This window comes from Pholcus phalangioides, unplaced genomic scaffold (genome assembly GCF_987345545.1).
Source record: "Pholcus phalangioides strain wild (caught in Gottingen) unplaced genomic scaffold, Ppha-v1.0 ptg000008l_1, whole genome shotgun sequence".
NCBI classification, from domain to species: Eukaryota; Metazoa; Arthropoda; class Arachnida; order Araneae; family Pholcidae; genus Pholcus; species Pholcus phalangioides.
Window position 1 is genome coordinate 54,817,411 of NW_028301601.1, and position 22,014 is coordinate 54,839,424.

The 22,014-nt window shown below is 35.8% G+C and overlaps 1 protein-coding gene across 1 annotated transcript; it reads left to right on the top strand.

The window, feature by feature from the left end:
• Positions 1 to 135: 135 nt before the first annotated feature.
• Positions 136 to 2,296, top strand: LOC149084543 (transcription factor YY2-like). The gene has a single exon (XM_089234957.1). It carries the CDS (start codon positions 408 to 410, stop codon positions 1,422 to 1,424), a length of 1,017 nt encoding a protein of 338 aa, XP_089091083.1. The 5' UTR covers positions 136 to 407; the 3' UTR covers positions 1,425 to 2,296.
• Positions 2,297 to 22,014: the final 19,718 nt, after the last annotated feature.

Genomic DNA, 22,014 nt, shown 5'->3' on the forward strand with positions numbered 1-22,014 from the left:
CCGGACGGCCTTGATCTAATCAACAGCAGAATACTTCTCAGTAATAATGAAGACAGCTGACAGAAGGCGTGCAGAATGCTGCGAGCGTCGTGGCTCGAGAGTATTTCCGAGGCCTGCTCAGGGAAATGTTTTTGATCCAAAATGGCAACGATATGTTGTGATTATGAAAAAAAGACCGTGACCGTTCAGACGTATAAACAATAGCATTGGGAAATTTTTGCATAAAATTTATAATTTATTGGGAAAAATATCGTGGAAATTGTCGGTTGTTATTGTGGAAGTTCATTAAAGATCGCGTCTCGTCTGTTCTTTGTTCGGTTTTGCACCTCCGTTCGATCAAATTGGCGATAACCCTGCGTGTGTATATGCGAGGCGTCGTCGACGTATAAGGTGAGTGTGCAGTAGTCATGTCTACCATAGTAGTGACTGACATGGCCACACAGGAGGTCGTCTCCGAAGTCGAAATACAACATGACATGCAGGAAGTCGAGATTGGCGACATCCCCGTCGAGATACCCGTCGAAACAGTAGAGACTACTGTCGAGTGCGTTGAAGGTCAACCCATGATAGCGCTGCAGCCCCTGCAGGGTCCTGGCGTTCAAGAGATCATACTGCAGACCCAAGAGGAGATAGTCGGCAGCGTCGATCAGGACGGCGAGGTCCTGTCAGCCTACGACCATATTCCCGTGCCAGCTCCAGAATCTGTCCTGGAAGTCCCAGCATCCTCTGGAAGAAGAGGGAGGAAAGGCAAGTTCAGCAGTAAGGGCAAAGTACTGGGGGAAGGATTTGACACCGACCGCAGACCACGGAAGTGGGAGCAGAAACAGGTACACATCAAAACTCTGGAAGGTGAGTTTGCTGTTACTATGTGGGCTACGGGTGGAACCGATGACGAAGAAACAGCTGCCGTCGAACCGGACCCAGACTACACAGAATACATGACCGGCAAGAAAATACCTCCCGGAGGGATACCCGGAGTTGATCTCAGTGATCCGAAACAGTTGGCTGAATTTGCTAAGATGAAGCCAAGAAAGCAGAGCGACGATGTGGCCAGAACGATTGGCTGCCCGCACAAAGGATGCACCAAAATGTTCCGTGATAACTCTGCGATGCGAAAGCACCTTCACACCCATGGTCCGAGGGTCCATGTCTGTGCCGAGTGCGGAAAGGCTTTCGTGGAAAGTTCAAAACTTAAGCGTCACCAACTCGTGCACACTGGTGAGAAACCCTTCCAGTGCACTTTTGAAGGATGCGGCAAACGTTTCTCGCTCGATTTCAACCTGCGCACGCATGTCCGAATCCACACCGGTGATCGGCCTTACGTATGTCCATTTGATGGCTGTAACAAGAAGTTTGCTCAATCCACGAACTTAAAATCTCATATTCTTACTCATGCTAAAGCCAAATTCGAAGTTTTCATGTAACGGCAACAGCTGAAGTTCCGTTAAAAAAAAAAAAAGAATGTTTGAATCAATAAAACACCTCTTTATTTCTCCGAATATTCCAGGAACAGTATGTTTGCATTTCGTTGTTTGGACAATGTGCACGTGACTCTCTCTCAAATGGCGAAGAGTGAACTAGAGAGACTAATACCTCACAGAATTACCTCTGTGTCAGTTCTCTTGAGAACATTTCGCTACAGTTATTCGTCACGTTTAAAACACTGCATGTGCGAGAGTTGTTTTTTTTTTTCTGCTTCGAATAATATTGTATATTTAAAAAAAAAGTTTTGTAATGATAATATCACAAATATCACTTGCAGCAAATGTATATACCGTTTTTGTTTCCTGTATTTATATACTACTTACAAGTAGAAGGAAACGTGTATTATTGAAGAATGATCTGGGACGTAAAAAAATTTTCTCAGTGTCGATGAATATTTCCCCTGTATTTAAATATGTATATGAATGAATTAGCGCTGCGAGAAATTCACAAGCACACGGGAAGTAAAAGAAAAATACCCTATCTCAAGGGAAACAAACTTTTTTCCCTTCATTTGTAAATGTGTGACGGACACTCTTGAACACTGATAATTTGGAAGTTTTGCGCAGTGAAAAGCTTTTTGATTTTCTCCTTAACCTGACTATGAAATTTTCCGATTTATAGAGCGACATTCTCATAGCCACTATCTTGTCGGTTGGCTTCGACACTTTATCTTGTCGAAATAAAAGAAATATATATATATCGATGAGCGAGTTCAAAGTAGTTGTACATACACATGTGTACACAGCATGATTCAATTGTTATGTGAAATTTTGGTTTTTGGATTTCAAATAATAAGTGAAGTCTAACATTACAGTCTTCATTACTTGCCTCACATATTTTGTATTTTATGTTATTTATTATATCAATGCCATGATTTTTAATGAGAGACACCTAGGAAAAATGCTTTAAAGCAGAGGTGCACAACCTCTCGCCCACAGTCAAATGCAGCCTACCAAGGGATTCAAGTCGAAAAGTATCAACACAGCAAATGCCTAGGCTGACCATAATAAAAATGTTAGTAATAGATATCAATGCGAGATGTCACCAATTATTGCAAAAAGAATTGCAAGGAAAGTTTGCTAAGTCAAACCACAAAATTGTCAAAGGCAAGTGAAGTTGCCTATTGCTGCCAAAAAAAGATTGACAGTCAAGCAATGTTCCAGAATATAGCAAAAAAAAAAAAAGTCAAGGAACGTTGCCATCTGTTGATAAAATTGCTCAAAAATTTGCCAATGGCGAGAAATAAAAGGCTACTGTGCAAGTTGCCATGAATGAAAAATTAACCAAGAGAAAAAGTGCATGTTTGACGGATATGTGAAATGAATATATTTGGTACGTGACTTATTAGTTTATTATAATTCTCACAAATAATCTTGATTTCAGAAAGTTTCCCTTTCTGAAATTAAGGGATTTCATAAAAAAACAGTTGAGACGAAAATTATGGGAATGTCATGAAATACAAGTAAGGGGTCATTCAAGTATTACTTCAGCATCGAGGGGGTGGGGGAAAGGTTTGAAGGTTGCTTATGTAAACAACCACCCCATTTTGAAGATATGAAATATTCTAAGCTGCTGACAAAATTTTGCTAATGGGGGGGGGGGGGTCAAAAATCGCAGAAAATCTGCTTAGGGACCATTCAAGTATTATGTAAGCAGATTTTCAGTCATTTTGACCCCCTCCCCCAATCAGCAAAATTTCGTCAGCAGCTTAGAATATTTCATATCTTCCAAAAGGGGTGATTGATGACGTAGGCAACCTTCAAACCCCCCTCCCCCCCATCATCAAAAGCCAGCAAATCTGAAACCCCCTCGATGCTGACGTAATACTTGAATGGCCCTAATATGGCCACGGCACAATTATATACACACAAAGGTTTCAGGTCCCATGAGCATCAGAAATAGTTCATATCTTGTCAGCAGGCTGAAAGGTTGTGCACCCTTGCTTTAGAGCAGCGGTTCTCAACCGGTGCTCCATGGCGACTCGAGGAAAATAAAATGAATCAGTAAATTTGATAGATAAGTAAATAAGAGAAGCCTACAAGGTTCTGCCATAAAAGTTATGTACAAAAAAGGGCTCGAGTCAAACAGGGCTCCGCCATAGAAATTATATACTGAAAAAGGGCTCCGCGAGTCAAAAAAGGTTGAGAATCGTTGCTTTAGAATAACGGTGCATAACCTTATCAGTCTGTAGGCTACATACTTGATGTGGCTACTGCTTGGGGAGGGGGCAGAAATGAATGTACCTATTTTTTCGTGAAAGTAATTTTTTATTGAAACATCTTTATGAACCAGAAGTTGAGCATGATTGATGAACTGCCTGTAAAATAAATTCAGCTGTGTTTTCAATGTAGAATTGAGTGTAAGTAACCCTAATTTCAATGGTTCACAAAGAAAAGAGTATAACAGTGCTTTTTTTATATTTGCGAATGGAAGTAAGAGCATTCCGAGATACAAGCAAAAAATTCTCGATAGAAATGCTTCAATTGGTGAAAAATATCAAAATGATTAACAGGGATTCACTAATAATAATCCCAGGTATATCGTCAAAGCTGCTAACATTAATTTAAATTGGTGCTCAAAATTTTCTGTGTACTGTGATATCCTTCATGCAATCCATATATTATACGTCTAAAAAAAAAATGTAATTTTCTTATTGCGGATTATATCTGCAAATTTTTCTTCTCTGGGAGGTTGGAGTAGGAATAAATGTTTTCAAAGATAATTTTGAAAGAAAATTCTCGTGAGAAACATTTTTTCTAAGGTATATAAATTCGAGCATAAAAATATATAGATACTTTGGGATTGGTCGATTTTCTGGACAGCCAGTGATGTGATTTTCAAAAATAGCGGGATTCCCATAGGCGGAGATTGACTTGAAAGTCTGGGGGGGGGGGCACGATGATGATGATGATGTTAGCTCATATATACATTAGATCAGTCTACTCCACTTTTGATGCTGGGGGCCCCCCCCCCCTATCTCCACCCATGGAGATTCCCCCTCTTTTTTTTAACCATTGAAACACTCCCTGGTAAGGCTTGGCCAGTTTTTCCCTATGAATAACCCCTGAACTCCTATTCCAGATTTTATTAATGCAGGGTTCCCATTGACCTGTGAAATCAGGGAAGTGAATATGGTCATGAAAATTGTAAAATACAGCAGTCATGCTTATAACGTTTTTTAAAAACCTTTATGAAAACCACTGTATGTGCCGAAAGTCAGGCAACTACACAAACGTGGTTAAAGCAGGGTTGGTAAAAAAACCAAAAAACCGGGTTTTTTTGGTTTAAACCAGGTTTTTTTGGTTTAAACCGGTTTTTTGTTTTAAATAGTATTAACAATAAAAACAATAAAATATCTGAAAAATCATTCAAACTTCCAATAATTAACTAAAATAAAATGTTTATTAATGTAATTAACACTATTCCCATGCTAATTAATCAATAAATATTTATTACATTTTAACAAAAACCAACTTTTGCAATTTAATTATTTTTTGCTTAACTCAATGGATTACTGTGTGTTTGAAAACTCTTTTAATTTTATTATTAATTATATAGTATATGAAGGTTTTCCTCCAGTTACTTTCAGTATACTTAATTAGGAAGCTATTTTGCAAAAAGTAATAAAAATTAGGTGAATATAATGTATTTAATGAAGCATAAATAATGCAGATTAATTAGCAATGGTTTACGATATACGGGGTGATTATAACTAAGGTTCTGATTTCAAAACACTGTAAAAAAGAACGATTGTCAGAATGACTTGAAAATTGACATGAATATTCCTGAAAAAATTCAATTTTATTTGATAAAGGGGAAAAAATACTTAAAAATGTAAAATTAATGATATGCAACATTCCTACATGATATTCCTACATGCAACATGTGGGAAATTTGCCCGCAGAATGGAAACGATAGACAGTCATGGCAGAATGTACCTTAATTATAACATTTCACGATTTCATAATTCATGGAAACATCACAAAAAACGAAGTAATTGAACAAATAACTACAACTTACTTAAGAAATGTTAAATATGTTGTCCACCGCGTGTTCTGGCTATAAGGTTGAAAGCACAAAAATTCTTGTTCAACAACAGAATCAGAGTATGCCCCATGGTCATAATGTGGATGTGCTTGCAATTCAGCTTTATTAAACCACTTAATCTGACCACTGTTTATAACATTTTGAGGTATCCCCACAGCCAGAAGTTGCAAGGGTTAAGGTGCATCCTGTCAAAATGGGTCTTCAGCAGCTGGTATTGCAATGTGCATCTTGATAGAAGTTCTATCCACACACTGATGCTGTGGAAGTGCCGAAATGATGTGGTTGCACAAAATAGATTATACTGCTGGCCAAGTACAGCATCGTCTACTTGCACGTTTTACACTTTTTTCTTTTGCGAAAGAAACTTCCATTGCTTCAGGAGTATCCATGCAAATTTTCAAGTCATTCTGATCAGTACTTATTGTATAATTTTTGAATCAAAACTTAAATTATAATCACCCTGTATATAGCTGATTATTTTTCAGAAATCTGTTACTACTATACAGTAGAACCTTGATTAATTGGGCTTAACAGTGTGTGTGTGAAAGTATAAAAAAAACAACTATTGAGAGAGAATATTAAGACTGGGAGATATACAGTAGGAGATGTGCTACTTCGTATGGGAAAGAAAATGAAAATGTATGTGAGGTAATGTTAGAACTAGTACACTAGTCTGTCCTTTAAGGACAGCTGGTGTCTTTATTGGATTATAGGACCATCTGCCCCTAGCATGATGGTGTCACTACTGTAGCTGCTTCTTTGTGAAGGGAAAAAAAACCCCTGTGAGATAATACACCATTACATTTAGATGTGTGATGCAATCCTTATTCATGAATTTGCTAAAGATAGAGCATCAGAATGTTGTAAGAATGAGAAATTTAGGCTTTTATATATAACTTTAAATAACTAAGATACTTCATATGAAAAACATATATATATTCTGGCCACTTTTATGAGACTTATTGAAAAAAACCACTTATAAAATCTTATGTCATTTAAAGATATACCATCAGAATGTACCCCAAGGATATAAAATGTGGTAAAAATGAAACATTTTGGCTAATAATGAACCAATATGATATTTTCAAGGAAAAAAATTTATATTTAGGCAACTTCTATTTGATTTTTTGAAAAAAAACCGAAGTGGTTTTTTTAAAAAAACCACTTGGTTAAAACCAAATGGTTTAAACCAAACAACCCTGGGTTAAAGTAAGAAAAGTTTTGTAAAAGAAAAACGTAAAATTTTTTTTGGAAGGTTAACATTTCTTTCTTGAAGAGAAGACAGTAGGGAAACCTAGTGCCCGAGTGGCATGGTGGTAAGATGCTGGTCTACCATCGTGAAGGTTATTGTCAGGGTCCCGAGTTCGAACCCAAGGGAGGATATAGATAAGATTTTTTCCCAAACGAACTCGAGGCGACCACCGATAGGCAGCGCCTTCACTTCCAACCCATCTCACTAATGGCAGTAAATTGCAATATAGCGATATGGCCAGAGTTGGTGTTTGGTGAAGTAGTAGTAGGGAAACCTAACAGGTCAGGGAAATGATCGTGCAGATTTTGATGAGAACCCTGTAATAAATGAATAAAATTTGCATGTGTGTGGATTATAGTACAAAATGTTTTCTAAATAAAAATTAGTGAAATATTTGCACATGTAGATTATATGCCAACATACAGGGTGTCCTGTAAGTGCTAGCACAGCCTTCATCTCACCAACTGTCCGTCATAGAGATATGACCCCAATTTAAGAAATGCTCAATGGGGGTTCAAAAATTACCCTGTACCAGTTTTGAGAGTGAGCATACAGTATGTAACAAAATAAAAAATTACATTTTTATGCAGCTCCTCTGTCCTCTAACTTCCACTTAGAAAGTTGTTGCCCTGTCTCTCCTGAGGCCAACGAAAAAGGCAATATTCGCTGAGGTATGTGAATTCAAAAATTAGAGATAAGTTGGAAAATTACAGCATAAACGAGGGAAAGAAGCGTAAGTTCTTGCTGTTCCTTCATAACTTTTTTCCAATTTATGAATTCAAATATATCGGCTAATACAGCACTTAGAAACATTGAAAATTTTTTGGCATCAGGAGAGACAGGGCAACAAATTTATGATCAGAAGTTAGAGCACAGGGGTACCGTAAAAAATTTTGGATTTTTTATATCCTAACGCTGTTTTTTCACTCTCAAAACCGGTACCAGTAATTTTTAAACGCCTGTTGAGCATTTCTTAAATTGGAATCATACCTCTACGACGAATGTATGATGAGATAAAGGTTGTGCAAGCACTTACAGGATACCCTGTATATTACAGGAAATCATGATAGAATCGCTGAATTGGAGTCTGAAGAAATTTTGTCAAAATCTTCACTAACATGTTAAGGGGATCACCAAGTCTCAGAAAAGTGAAAATAAAATTTTATTTTGGACTGGATTTGCTAAAAAAAATGCTTGGCTGGTAAAAAATTTTGGGGGCCGGAATTTTCTTCGATTTGTCAAGCCTCGCTAATTGGCATTGAATGTGGAAAGGTTAATTCATTTGGAAAAGGTTATTTTGAACTGTTTATTTTTGGTGGAATACATGAAATACGAGGACTTGGAAAATCATTCATGGGCTTAACAAATTGGCATTTGTGCAAATATTTTTCTATGTATGACTATTAAGTTTATGCCTGATAAGTCAAGTCATGAGATAAGAAAGTGGTCACTATGTCCGGGTAAAAGTTGAAGAATGAATCAATTTTCTTGGGGAGAAAAATACTTGGTTGACTTTCAAGAAATATTTGGCTGGCGCCTATTTTTTATTTTTTGAAGCCCTTTCCTGTAAAGTTAACTGATTGTTAAATGAGTATTAAGTGTTGTAATATTACAATAAATTTCATACCTTTTGGGCTGCTATGCTGTGTTCCAAACGTTTGTAGCAGATGTTTCATGCACTACTGCGGTGGACATCTTCAGTGCTGTTTTTGGTGAGTGAGGAGACGAAACGACCTCCTTGGATGACCTTTGTCCACTGACACTTTTGCTGGAGATGCAGAAGGATCAACTTCGTCGTTGTGACATCATGCAAGTGACGTGCTGATGTTGATGGTATGTGAAGACTTCTAATTTTTGATTGTCGGGTGTCATGTCTTGCTCAAGGGCAGGACGGTTAGAAAATAAATTCTTCCAAATTCTGACCCCCCATTCAAATTTGAAGACTGCGATCCCCACCCATCCAATCAGAAGTCGCCATGTCACAATGATGAAATCGATCCTTCCTTATCTCCAGCGAAAGTGTCAGTGGAGAACAGTCATCCAAAGAGGTCATTTTGTCTCCTCGCTCACCAAAAACAGCACTAAAGATGTCCAGCGCAGTAGTGGATGAAATTTCTGCTACCAAACAGTTTGGAACACAGCATAACAGCCTCAAAGGTATGAAATGTATTGTAAACTCCGACAGTGAAAGCCCACTTTCTCTTTTGTTGTAATATTTATTGATTGAAACCAATTTTGACCAGGACACCAGTCAAAAAAGGCCAGAACTGGTCAAGACTAGTTGTATGCATTTCATGTATGATGCTGCAGATAGGAATGTTTTGGAAGCCCTAAGATTGTACTGAATGTTTTCTAACACGTTCCTGATTGAAAAATCTGAGGGATTGCAGTGTCTGTGTAAAATGTACTCCTTTGTCAACGGCATGCAGGATTCATGGAATACCGGGACACCAGAAAGAAGCCCATTTTGAGCATAAACCAGTGCAATTGCTCAAAATTTTTTGTCTGGGCATGTGACTGGTTGAAAAACCACTTGTGGTGCCATCTTTGTGGGTTTCCAGAATATGTTCCTCTCTCCAGCTCTTTATGCATTCAATGATGACAGCGTCATCTAGCAGTTCGCCACTTACATTATACCAGGAGTGTCAAACTCACGACGCTCCCAAAGGAACTGTTGGGGGCCCACAACATTCCTACAAGATTAACTCTTTAATGTCCAGATAGCAAACCTGGGAGGGTCGTGAAAATACCAAGTTCTTTGTGTTCGAAGTGGACTCGTCCAAATTTCGGCCACTTTCCTTCTCCCCACCCTTTCTCCATGAGTTTCTATTCATGCCACCCTTTGCATTGACGTTCACCCTTTCATTTCAATGGATTTTCTGGAGATAATTTGTCTATACTGAAAACACCCCTTTCCTCACAGTATTATCTCTTTGTAAAATGCATTGAGTACCCTTAGTCCATTCTCAAGGAACATTCTAGTACATCAGTTTTTAAAATCCCATTGATAGGGCGTTGCAGTTGTCTTTTCCATTCCCACCTCTGACAAGAGCTTTCATCTCCTTCCCCGTAGGTGGCAAAAGCCCACCAAAACATACCCATACCCCCTAGCTGGGCCGACTTGAGGCGGTTATGGGCATTAACCTACTCAGCCGACTTCGGGCGATCTGGGCATTATAGAGTTAAGGGAAAAAATTTTCAAATAATTTTTTTTAAATAGAAAGTATGAAGAATTTATGTTAGAAAGTTATAATTATGGGATGAATTGGCAGCAATAATGAACTGCCTATAATGAAATCAGCTGCATATTCGCAAAAACTTCAAGCTTTTCAGCCACAGTTCCTTGTTAATGAAACAAATGACAAATACTGCAGAAAATGTCTGTCCTAAATATATGCAAGCATTTCATATTTTTTATACCTACTGAGATGCATTGTTGTCCAAAGAATAACAGATGATAATTTGTGTCACCAGTTAGAAGAAATATCCTCAAATATACAATGTCTTTCAATAGCCGTGAACGAATTTCAGGTGTTCGAGAAGTGGGTCAAATGACTGTTTCTTTAAGCTTGTGATGGCGATATGAACATCATTGAAAAATTTTTAGATATGCTTTCAATTCACGAAATTATATACTTCTGCCGTCGTGGCAAAATGTATCAAATTATGTAGGCTTACATGAGAAAAATATTAATTTCCTTTGAACAAACTCGTAGTAGTGAGAAAGGGTGGTATGCTAGCCTCCCTTGTATAAATTTTTCTTCAAGACTCAAAGCAAAACTAAAGGAAATGGATTTAGACATTCTTAAACTGCAATTTTTCAAGCGGGTGTTTTGTGGAAATAAGCAGCAGCAGCATTCTCAAGCCTATGACCAAACACTTTGAACTTCACCTCATCCAGGGACAGCAAAAGAAGCACTTATTTCAGTTATATAAATTTCTTGAAAACTTAAAAACCTTGTTACATAGAAATTCATTTGTTGTCTTGTCATAAAATTTGCAATTTTTAGTTTTCTCTTAAATGAGGTAAAACTGTTCCTAGAAATGAAAGATTAAAAGGTTTCATTCCTTTATGGCAGCGGATCTCAACCTTTTTTGACTCGTGGAGTCATTTTCAGTACATAATTTCTATGGCGGAGCCTTGTTTGACTCGAGGAGCCCATTTGATTTTATGGCAGAGCCTTGTAGGTCTCCTCTTATTTACTTATCTATCAAATTTGCCGATTCATTTTATTTTGCTTGAGTCGCCGCGGAGCACCAGTTGAGAACCACTGCTTTATGGTATGACACAGGTGCAATAACTATATAAAAAAGTGTGTCTACTGCCTTCTCTCAACAGTATCATAGCCCAAGGACAAAATTCAACAAAGCTTAGTCACCACCTCTTAATTAACGTATTTATTGTCATAAATCATTGTACCAGATCTTATCGCAGAAGTCCCTGTGCAAATGAGGTCACCGTGACGCGTCTGGGGGGGGGGGACTTGTGTGTGTATTAAGATAGCCCTGGGTGTTCCATAAAGTACACGATGTAAAATTTTTATTGACATTACAGGACATTTGAATTAATTAAATAACAAACTTTGAGGGAAAGCTAATTATACATAATGCATTGGTAAGTTATAGGTGTAACTGGATTTGCTCAAAAGCCATTGAAAAGAGAATATTTTCAATTCTTGTGTGTCAGAAAGATGATCAATAGGCTTATTTATAACCATTCGTTCACTTTCCTTTGATTGCAATTGAACAGTTTTTAAAATGTTTATAATTAATTTATTTTTTAATTATTAAATTTTCATAATTAGCGGCCCACTTGAGAGATAATTTTGAATCAAATGGCTCATGATCCAAATGAGTTTGACATCCCTGCATTATACTATGAAAATAGAGCTTGTTCAGAAGTGTTTTATCACTCTTTAAAATTTTGCCCATGAGTTCTGAATTCAAAAATTCAAACACTTCTTGTCTCTAACTCCCATTCACTTTTTATGTAGGTAAATTATAGGTGTTCAGGATTTTTCCCCTCCTTTCAGGGAAGACAATAGTAGTAACAGTACGAAGTATGAAAGCCTGGATAACCAATCAGAGATGAAGATGAAGTTCGGAAAGAAAATTCTCATTCCTGTGTATTGAATTGGATCACCAACCTCTCTCTATCTGGGTGAGTGCTCCAGAGGATAGATATTTTCTTTCCTTAGAGCATTATGTATGAACGCTGAACTGTATTTTCTTTCCAAACTTCATCTTTGCTTGGTTATTCAGGCTGTTCCCTCATATGAACAGAAGAGAGCAGGGTTGGTCTGATTTTGCCCAACCCGGAAAAAGCTGAAAAAAACCCCATAAAAAATTACTCCTTGAAATTGCACTTAATCATAAACATTTTGCTTTCTAATGGTGTTATTGCATTGTCTAGAGAGAAATAAATTATTAAATCTATGTATTCAATGCTATTTAGATTATGGGGGGAGGGTTAGAGAAAAAACCCACAAAAAGTGCTCTTTAAAACTGCACTTACTCACAAACTATGCTTTCTAATGGCATTATTGCATTGTCATACTCTATCTCAACAGGTGCTCCTTACGCACTCTCCAGGGGCTCTGTGGCTGCTTGAGGAAAGTAAAATTTTATTTTAATAATAAGTATAAATATTTTCAAATAGTAAAAATAATTCAGTAACTTTGATTAATAATTAGGAAATGGACCTATGGGGCTCTGCCATATAATTTTTTTACTAAAAAAAGCTCCGCAAGTCAAAAAAGTTGAGAACCGCTGCTCTATCTAAAGAGAAATACATTAATAAATCTGTATTTAATGCAATTTAGATTATAGGGAAAAAAACCCATTTTATAAACCAATTATCATAATAAGATACAAAACGATTTTGCTCCCCCCGCCCCAAGAATTTTCTGTAATGAGCCACCATGATATAATAATTACATAAATAATTGCCATGCATTACTATGTCTATTATATTTATGTAGACCACAGCATATATAACTTGCTTTCCTTATGCTCCAAAAACAAACTTCAACTCATCTCACTAATGGCAGTAAATTGCAATATAGCGATATGGCCAGAGGTGCTATTTAGTGAAATAGTATCATAAACCAGAAAAAACAAAACCCAGGTTTTTGCCAACCCCGGCAAAGGGGGGTCTAATATCCTAAGAGCAATTAGCTGAGTTAGGAGGCTGTACATGTGCAGTCCCATTCAGCATTCATACATATGATATAAAGAAAGAAAATATCTGTCCTCTGCAGCTCAATGATAGAGCACTCGCTCGAACAGTGAGAGGTTGGTGATTCAATTCCCCATAGAGAGGAATATGAATTTTCTTTCTGAACTTCACCTTTATCTCTGCTTGGCTATCCAGGTTTTTGTACTTTATATGTTCATTGTTCTCCATAATAGCGGAGAGTGACATGGTTCCTCTCTAGTAGTGTAACAGTATTTTTCCACAGAACCATTTTGTTGAGCAGATTGTCAAAAAAAGTTTTAGTGAACTGCACCCAACTAGAGCTCACCGTCACTGGAAATATTTATAAGCATGACTACCTGATTTTGATTTTTATAATATTATGCTCTGTGCATAATATCTCCCACCTGACTAGATCATGGCCATGCTGGAAAATGCTCGTGTCTATGTTGTGAGCCCAACGTGAAGTAGGTTTCTGTGTAATGCTTGTTATAGTGCTGGCATCTTTATCTCTCTCCCACCTGACTGTAAATCTGTTTAATGGTGTGTGGAACACGGGAACTAAAAATTAACTTTTTACAAAGGTCTATTATCCATGGCTTATTTTCCAGTGATTATATATTATACTGGAGTATTAATGTAGAACTGACCCTATTAACTTGCAAAAACATTCTGCAGCTTATACATGTAACCACTCACAATCCTGTCATATGGTAATCACTAAGGCTCGGATTTCTAGATCTGCATATTTAACTATTTTTACATGATAGATCATATTTTCACAATTTTAAAGCATATTTCATAATTTTCGATAAAAAAAGTAATTTTTTTCTCTCTCTATTCCAATCCCGCTTGAGACTGGTTTTTGCTGTTCCTGCCTTTGATGAAAGCTCCTAAGGCTAGGATTTTTTATGCACTAAAAATGGAACGTCATTGCTGATTGGTAAAAAAAATCCTGAAAAATTCTGGTTTCAACCAATCAACAATGACATCGAATTTTTGGAGCATAAAAATACTAGCCCTTCAAGGACACTGGCGAGTGGCTGTAAATAGATTAATCATCTGAATCAGTGATAGTAACTCGTGGGAAAAGTTGGCTAAAATTAGTAAATAGGGGAACTTTTTTGGGATTTGTGGGAAATTTTGAGAGTTTTTATCAAATAAAAAAATTATTTATTTGAATTTTGTGTGATGTTTTTCTCAAATTAAATACCGTACTTGGCTAGGTCTTTTCACCTATAGATGGCAGCACATTAATTTTGAATTTGTAGGAAAAAACTTACTCAAAAGGGAAATTTTGGCTGGATGAGATTAGTTAGTGAAACAAAGAATTTTTTTCATAATTTAGTTTAATCAAAATTAAATATAATTTAATTTAATAAAAATTATAATTTCTTATTAATCAAAATAATTTAGACAGCATCAACACTTCTCATTATCATATTGCTTTGCTAAAACTAATGTTATTTGAGATAGGAATGAAAAATTTTTTAGGACATATTTATATTTTTTTAAGAGCATATATTAGAAGTTTTTAGAGCATAAAAATGCTAGCCCTAGTAATCACAATAAATGAGAAACACTATCACTAATCAACAATGTGCTCCATGATTGTCTTGGCACTGAAAATACTGCGATCTGCCATGTTTGAACCTTGCAGTATAAATACAGTGAGCAACAGACCTACAACGGTACAATTATTCAATCATTGCACTTCACCTATAGTTAGAAAAATTGAGGGCAATTGGCAGCACTACACATAACAAGCATTACACAGTAACAAACTTCACGTTAGGCTCACAAAACGTACATGCACATCACACCATATACCAATTCGTTAGAAATTCTGTAGAGGAACATGGACAAGGCGCATGTGTGGTTTGGTTCGTGATCATAATTTATTCCAAAAGCATGCTCATAACAAAGGCACTCTTGTGGTACAACAAATTTTCCTTTCAAACATATATATATAAAATATGTATACAGTGATTCTCACGAAATTGGCGAAGATTGTTCCCCCACAAGTTTACATTAAATACATTTGACAAAGAACTTTTTTTTTCTCTTGTTACTTTCTATTTATATTCCAGCTTCTGAAAAGTCCCCACTCTGTTTTCAATTTTTACATAAATAGATTTTTAAAATTTGATTGAACAAATTTCCATTTGTTAAGGAAATGTCTTTTTCCTGGCTGTCCCCAGCCCATTTTTCAAATTTTAAAATGCTAACTTTCTATCCCAAAACAAAAATATATTATTTTTTTCAATAATATGTATTTTTAAGACCAAGTATACTTTCATATTTTGTCTTTTTTTTATAATTTTAAATATTTTTTTACAATAGTTTATATCCAAATAAAAGTTTTCCCCCAGCTTTTTTTTACCATTCATGACATTTGGAAAAAATTGGTACAAACACAAGGCCACAACAGGCAAAATGCCCAATGAGGTGGCTGAGAAAAAGATGCCCGTAACAAATATGGATGTCATAATAATCCTAAAATACAGCCACTAACTCCCAATTAAAAATGCAATTATAAAAACTATATGTACATGATAAAATATTACACAAGGCTCATGAAGAATAGTTATGGTTATATCTTATTCTAAATATGGATAGCTTCTCGATTAACCCCACCATGTGTATTGTATTTCTTTCAAATTGTGTTAGAATTTACTACCTCCAAGGGTAAGCTATTCCATTTATTAACAACCCTATTAGAGAAAAATTCCCTGCGGCACCATAAATTAGAATTGTCTCTTACCAATCGATACTGGTGTCCCCCTTGTAAAATCAGTTGATTGATGGCATATTAATAATAATTCATGGTTCATCCTATCTATCCCATTGAAAATATTGAACACTTCAATCATATCTCCCAGACACATGCGTTCATCCAATATAAATGTATTCAAAAAATGAAGTCTCCCTTCATAACTCAAACTCAAGCCTTTTCCAGCATGGCCCAGCCACAAGGTAGCCTGCTTATATCCCACAAGGGACAGAGCGGGGGGCCATGTTTGGTGTTTGGATAACTCAAGCCCAGTGTGCCAACAAGGACACACGTAGCTTTTCTCTGCACCGCAAGTCTATGTCTTTCTATAGGTATGGTCTCCAAAACCTTACAGCATACTCCAATCCAGGACAAATTAAGCTTCAGAAAAGCGAAAGAATAACTTTAGGAGAATGCGAAGAGACCTTTTTGAAAATTAAAAACTCAGTATTCTATTCACTTTTTTGACTACTGCTGAACAATGTTCAGAAAACCTAAACCGCTCTTCAATGAGAATTCCCAAATCAGTGACCCTAGTTGCATCCGGGATAGTGACACCATTCAACTTGTAAGAGAAACATGGGTTGTTTGAACCAAAATGATCAACCATACACTTGTCAACGTTAAATGTCATGCTCCAATCCTGTCTAAATTGGTCTGGAGCAACTCCCTATATATCTCTCTGATTACTACTACCCCTATTACCTTCATGTCATCTGCAAATTTGCTAGCAATCCCATCGATACCCTAATCAAGTTTATCGATAAAAAGTGTCCTACAACACCAGTTGTACCTATCTAATATTTTTTGGTGAGAAGGTTAAGAAGAATGTATCCATCACTTGAACTTCCCCTTTAAATCAATTAGAATTGTGAATTAATTAACAAATTAGGTTTTTTCAGGAAAAAAGAGGGGAAGTGTTTTAATTAAATGCCTTTCTGGCTATTTTTTTTGTGAGATATATATAATTTTCAATATATAATTGAAAATTATTTTCACTTACCACATGTTTCAGTTCAGAGACATCTATTATTTCTAAAAAGCACATGTTTGCAACATGCTTAGTTTTTGATCAGTGTCACAAAACATGTGAAAATCATTTTCCCTGGCTGTCTTTCTTCAGGCATTGGGAAACTAGGGAGGTGGTTTGATTATAAGTTGTGGGAAAGGGGGGGGGGAAGGAATAAAAAAAAATCAGGTTCCTCATTACAACATCAAGCTGCAGTAATGCCTTATTTATAGACTTTGCTTTGAGAGTGCATCTCATGCTCCAGCAAGACAAAGACAAATTAAAAAATATGTTCTTTCCATGAAATTGATAAAAAAGGAGCAAGACACCCCAAAAAAAAAAATAAATAAATAAATAAAAATAAAATAACGATAAAAATGCAGTAAACATAATATAAAAAAAACTGTTCAGAGTATCAGTGCTTGTCCAAAATGAAAATAAGCAACCAAAATAGATGGGAAATGTTGCAATTGTCAAGCATAAATATTAAGTTAAGTGCTGAAACAGGCAAAATGCCTCGTCAGATTTGCCCATCTCTTAACATATGATTGAATTTAAATTAATTTTTTTCCCCATGAATTTTTAATAAACTTCACAGCTGACTATATTGCAGGTAAAAAAATGTCCCTAAGAACATTTTTTTTTTTGGATTTTTTGGTTGACATTTATTTTTGATAACCTTTTCTTTGTTCAATTTCGTGAGAATGACCCATAGATATGTTCAAATGACCAATTAATCCATGAAAAAAAAATGAATGAGTTAACATATTAGTACTGTAAGATAACAAACTGCTTTTGCTAAACATTTTCCCTGTCATAATGAAGTTCAACACAAAAAATTCTAGTGTATTTAAAGAAAAACTGTCTTAAAATTTTCTTCTTGTATTATTATCTGGTTTAATCACAGTTTTAAGATGAATTATTTGCATATGTTTGAATAACAAACTCCCGCTATGCTTTTATGATACAAAAACAACCAATGTGATCAATACAGGGCTTGAAAAATCCCAAGTGTCAGGACACCATGGTGACTATAAAATCAGTATTGGCACCCAAAATCTTCTGTATGTGGTTGCTAAATCAGTCCAATAATAATACAAAATTTTATTATTTCATGACAGTTTGTCTTTTAACACAGAAAAAAGATATAGTCTAGGAAAAGTTGAAAAAATATCACTTAGGACCGTTTTTCTTGAGAATTAAAATCATTCTTGACTCACGAAATTTGGATGGCACCTAACATTTTTCCCAGTTTGTCAAGCCGTGGATTAATATACACAATGTACACCATTAAAGTTCACCTACTCAAAGCTGTAACTATTTCTCAGAAAGTCATGAAACTTTGAGAATGTTTTAACGAAGGGATGAGAAAAAAATTCAGAACAAAAAAGATCAGTTCCAACGTTCGTCATTAGTGGTGTTTTCTATGCAAATTGTAGCACTCATAAAATTTTTTTGCCAAAACAAAAGCCACAACTTTGTTGGGATCAAACTATTCAAGCTTCATGAGACACATCTGAACATCTTGAGAAGAATAATTTTAATTTTTATTCCTTCATTAAAAAGTATGACATTAAGTTTACAGGAAAATGCTTTCCTGGTGAAACTCTTTTGATTTGCATTGTGATTCCTCACCAAAATCCTCTTTTAAATCTTTAAAGAGGCTGCAAAAACCCTTTCTTTCATTTTTTTTAAAGTTTCATACTTTTATTAGGGCAGCTAAGTCTGTAGACTACTCAGAACATGCCAATTTTAACTTGAGAACTTATACATACAGTCCACGGCACTTTATGTAATCACATCAGAACTCTAGGGTTTCTAATAACAATAACCAAATGATAACTATATATATATATAAATCCAGTTTGCAAGTATGATGACCATCACTTTTGGTTAAATGAGGCATATGGTAAGCAGATATGGTGAGTTCTAAAATGAGACTCCCCCCCCCCCCCTTATTGAAGCTAAAATTTTGCATTTTTGTTTTATTCAGCCATTGTGAGGCATTATAATGAAACTGTCTAATGGAGAAATTATGAATTATATTTTACAATGTACAAAACGTTTCATAGATTCCTTGAGAAAGCCTCTTGGAAAAAAAGAAGAAAAGAAAACATCTAGCCTCCTACATCGTCTTGCAGCCCAATAATGATAACTTACAGGAAAACAAATAAGTTCGGACAAAATGTATATATTATTCATTGTGTTAACCAAAAATTGTCAAGCATGATTTTGATAGATGGAGAATATCTAACTGCTTTTACAGCATCAGAGAAGAGTATTATCCTTGCATCTGCGGTGAAAAATAAAACCTCTTCTTTTGATGATTGATGTATTACTTCAAATCCTGAAACTACTTAAAATATAAAAAGTATAGTTGATCTCTATGACACCCCCCCCCCCTAATTAAATGTATTCCAGGTACCATCATTCCTCCTGTCATTTTACTGAATTAATACAATTCATCTTGAAACACTTTAATCTTGCTAATCAGCAAACATACATAATCTGAACTGAGAGAGAAAGGACCACCTATCTCATATATAGGGGCACTGGTGCCTTTACAAGTAGGCAACTTATAACTTGTTTTTTGTTCCAGTCAATTTCTTATTTGCGCATACAGAACATCACTTGAATCAATAACTTTACCCAAGATTAAAAATGGAAAGAGACAACGTACAATCAGCAAATGATCATTTTTAACACCAACATATGTCTTGGCATTCAACGGGGTTGTTTTCAAGGCAAAACAAATAAAACCTCATTCTGACCTCATTTTTTGAGAAAAATTATTTTCTTTTTTGTTTCGCATTGAAAACAGCTCCCATGAAGGCCAAAACATGTCAGGGTAGAACTTTTTCTCTTTGCTGATTGTGCATTATCGTTTTTCATTTCTACAGGGAATCATGATTTTACTTAAAGGCATGTTTGGCACAGCATGATGATGATCTCTTAGGTCTTTGCACCATCTAATATCAAAATCCAATCTACAAGCTAAAAATAATTGATGCTAATTGTAAATTTAATGTCATCATGGAAACCGAAATGAACAAAGGACAACCATTTTCACATTGCTGTGCTCTTGAGAGTTATGACAGTGCCTTATCATACATAGAATATGTATATATCATATGTATACATATTCTATGTATATCTATATATATATGAGTCGTCCAGTTTCAAAACTTGTGAAAAGCCAACCAGATTTTTTACAGAAAGTGAAAAAGAAACTTTTGTAGAGTGAATTTTTCAAGCTGACTGCTTGAAATTTAATAATTTGACGGCATAAAATTAACATTTTAACAAGTGTCAGCGCAAAAAGTACACTCTACGAAAGTTTTTTTTTCTCTGTAAAAAAATCTGGTTGGCGCTTCACGAGTTTTGCACAAGTGGACAACTCATAACATATATATATACAGTTGATGGTCCTTAAAACAACCCCGCTCTTGTTCCATAGAAAAAACACGTATCAGGAGAGTGTTATATGGAATGTTTGAGGAAATATTTCTTGAAGGAATTCATACTTAGACGAGATAAAATATTATGTTATTCATTTTGTTATGATGTAAACAGTTGCGACCGAAATGCATCAGATTAGAAAATAATAATAAAATTCCAATAATTAATTACATTTATACACTAAATTCTCCAATGTCAAGGTTAAACACAATTTTGCAAACAATAAGTTTTGACAAAAATGCATTTTTAAACATTTCTTTGCAAAACAATAAGCAGGGCAGAGATGTATTGGATTGAATGGTTGTTATATCAGATGAAAAATAATATGGGGTGAATAGGAAAAAAATTGGGACTTATACAGAGATGCCATTGTACTTTAATTTACCTGGGTTCCAGGAACCAGGGTATTCAAAAAATCTGGGTCCCTTTTGAGTGAAAGTGGGTCCCTCTCGAAAAAAATTATCTTGAAAAAAAGTATGGTCCCTCCCTCTCCCATAATTCACTGTTATTTTTATGAATTTTTTCCAGCATGCCCCAGGTCTTTCATCACCTGCTTATATCTCTTCATTGAGACAGAGCGGCGAGCCATGTTCTGGGTAGGAGAAGGAGGTATCTCTGTGAATCAAATGGCTCATTTCTAAAAACATGTTCTGTACAAAAAGGTTCATTAACTTTCATTGTCTACTAGTAGGAAAAGCTTGAAAAGCTCATTTCTTTTAATATTCAAAGACTTTTAATTTCTTTAAAAAAATCTTAGCTCTTTCAATAATATCTTCTGATTTAAATTTAAAAAGCAAATGAGATTTTCTCCCTCTCTCTCAGACATTTATCTTTCTATTCTTTCTATTCATACCAGCAAGGATTTCATACCAATCCTTGCAAAGTGATTTTGGTCCACCACTCTGATCTGTCGCCATTTAACTGCCACATATTTTCACACCTGAATATGGAAGCTATGTCAGATTTGTGTTGGTGAAACTCAAGAGTATTTGTGTGCCCAGCATTCAGTATGTTTTGTGTTCAGTAGGTGGTGCAATCTATCTAGGGCTGCAACTAGATACTTTCTCAAATGGGGCAAGCACACATTTTGGCACCCTGTGTAATGTAGAAGCAGTTATAAAGGGTGAATTTGACACCCCCCCCCAGTCCAGAGCCTGTGGGGGGGGGGGACTAGACCCGCCTGCTCTCCTCCCACCCCAGTTGCAGCCCTGAATCTATCCTCCAAATTGGTTTTTCATAAATTTGAAATTTAATATATACATATTTGTGTTGCAGGTCTGTGATTTTCTCGTGGCCGCCGACCAGAACTTTTTCAAAGGAACAGCCAACTCAAAATTGGAAAACCTTAGAAAATCATATTTTTAGCCGATTACCACTATGCAATCTCGGGTTCCAAACTCAGATTTTCACCATCGGCAAAATCAGAGGTATGGCCCCCCCCCCCCCCCCCACGAAAATAAAAAATATTTTTGTAGAAAATTAAAATATTGGAGAGAAAATACAGTCTTATACTATGTTAATTTAAAATTCTTTTTGAGCATTAATGATCCACAATTTCTGTGGAAGAAATCCTTCTGCCCCTCCTAAAGCCGATTCTGCGTACACACCCGCGATGCGAAACGGTAACTACCACATAGTAGCTAGATAACAAAACTGTGAATATTCAAGGTAGAGTTTTTACAGATTCGTTTTTTTTTGGAACGATCTCGGAAAATGTTTCACACTTTGAACGGCCATTCCAAATCCTTTACAATTTTTCAAAAATGTGCATTCACAATCATAAAATTTGCGTC

What these genes read in the sequence shown, in the direction of transcription:
- LOC149084543 (XM_089234957.1), top strand. Translation starts at nt 408, where the DNA reads ATGTCTACCATAGTAGTGACTGACATGGCCACACAGGAGGTCGTCTCC.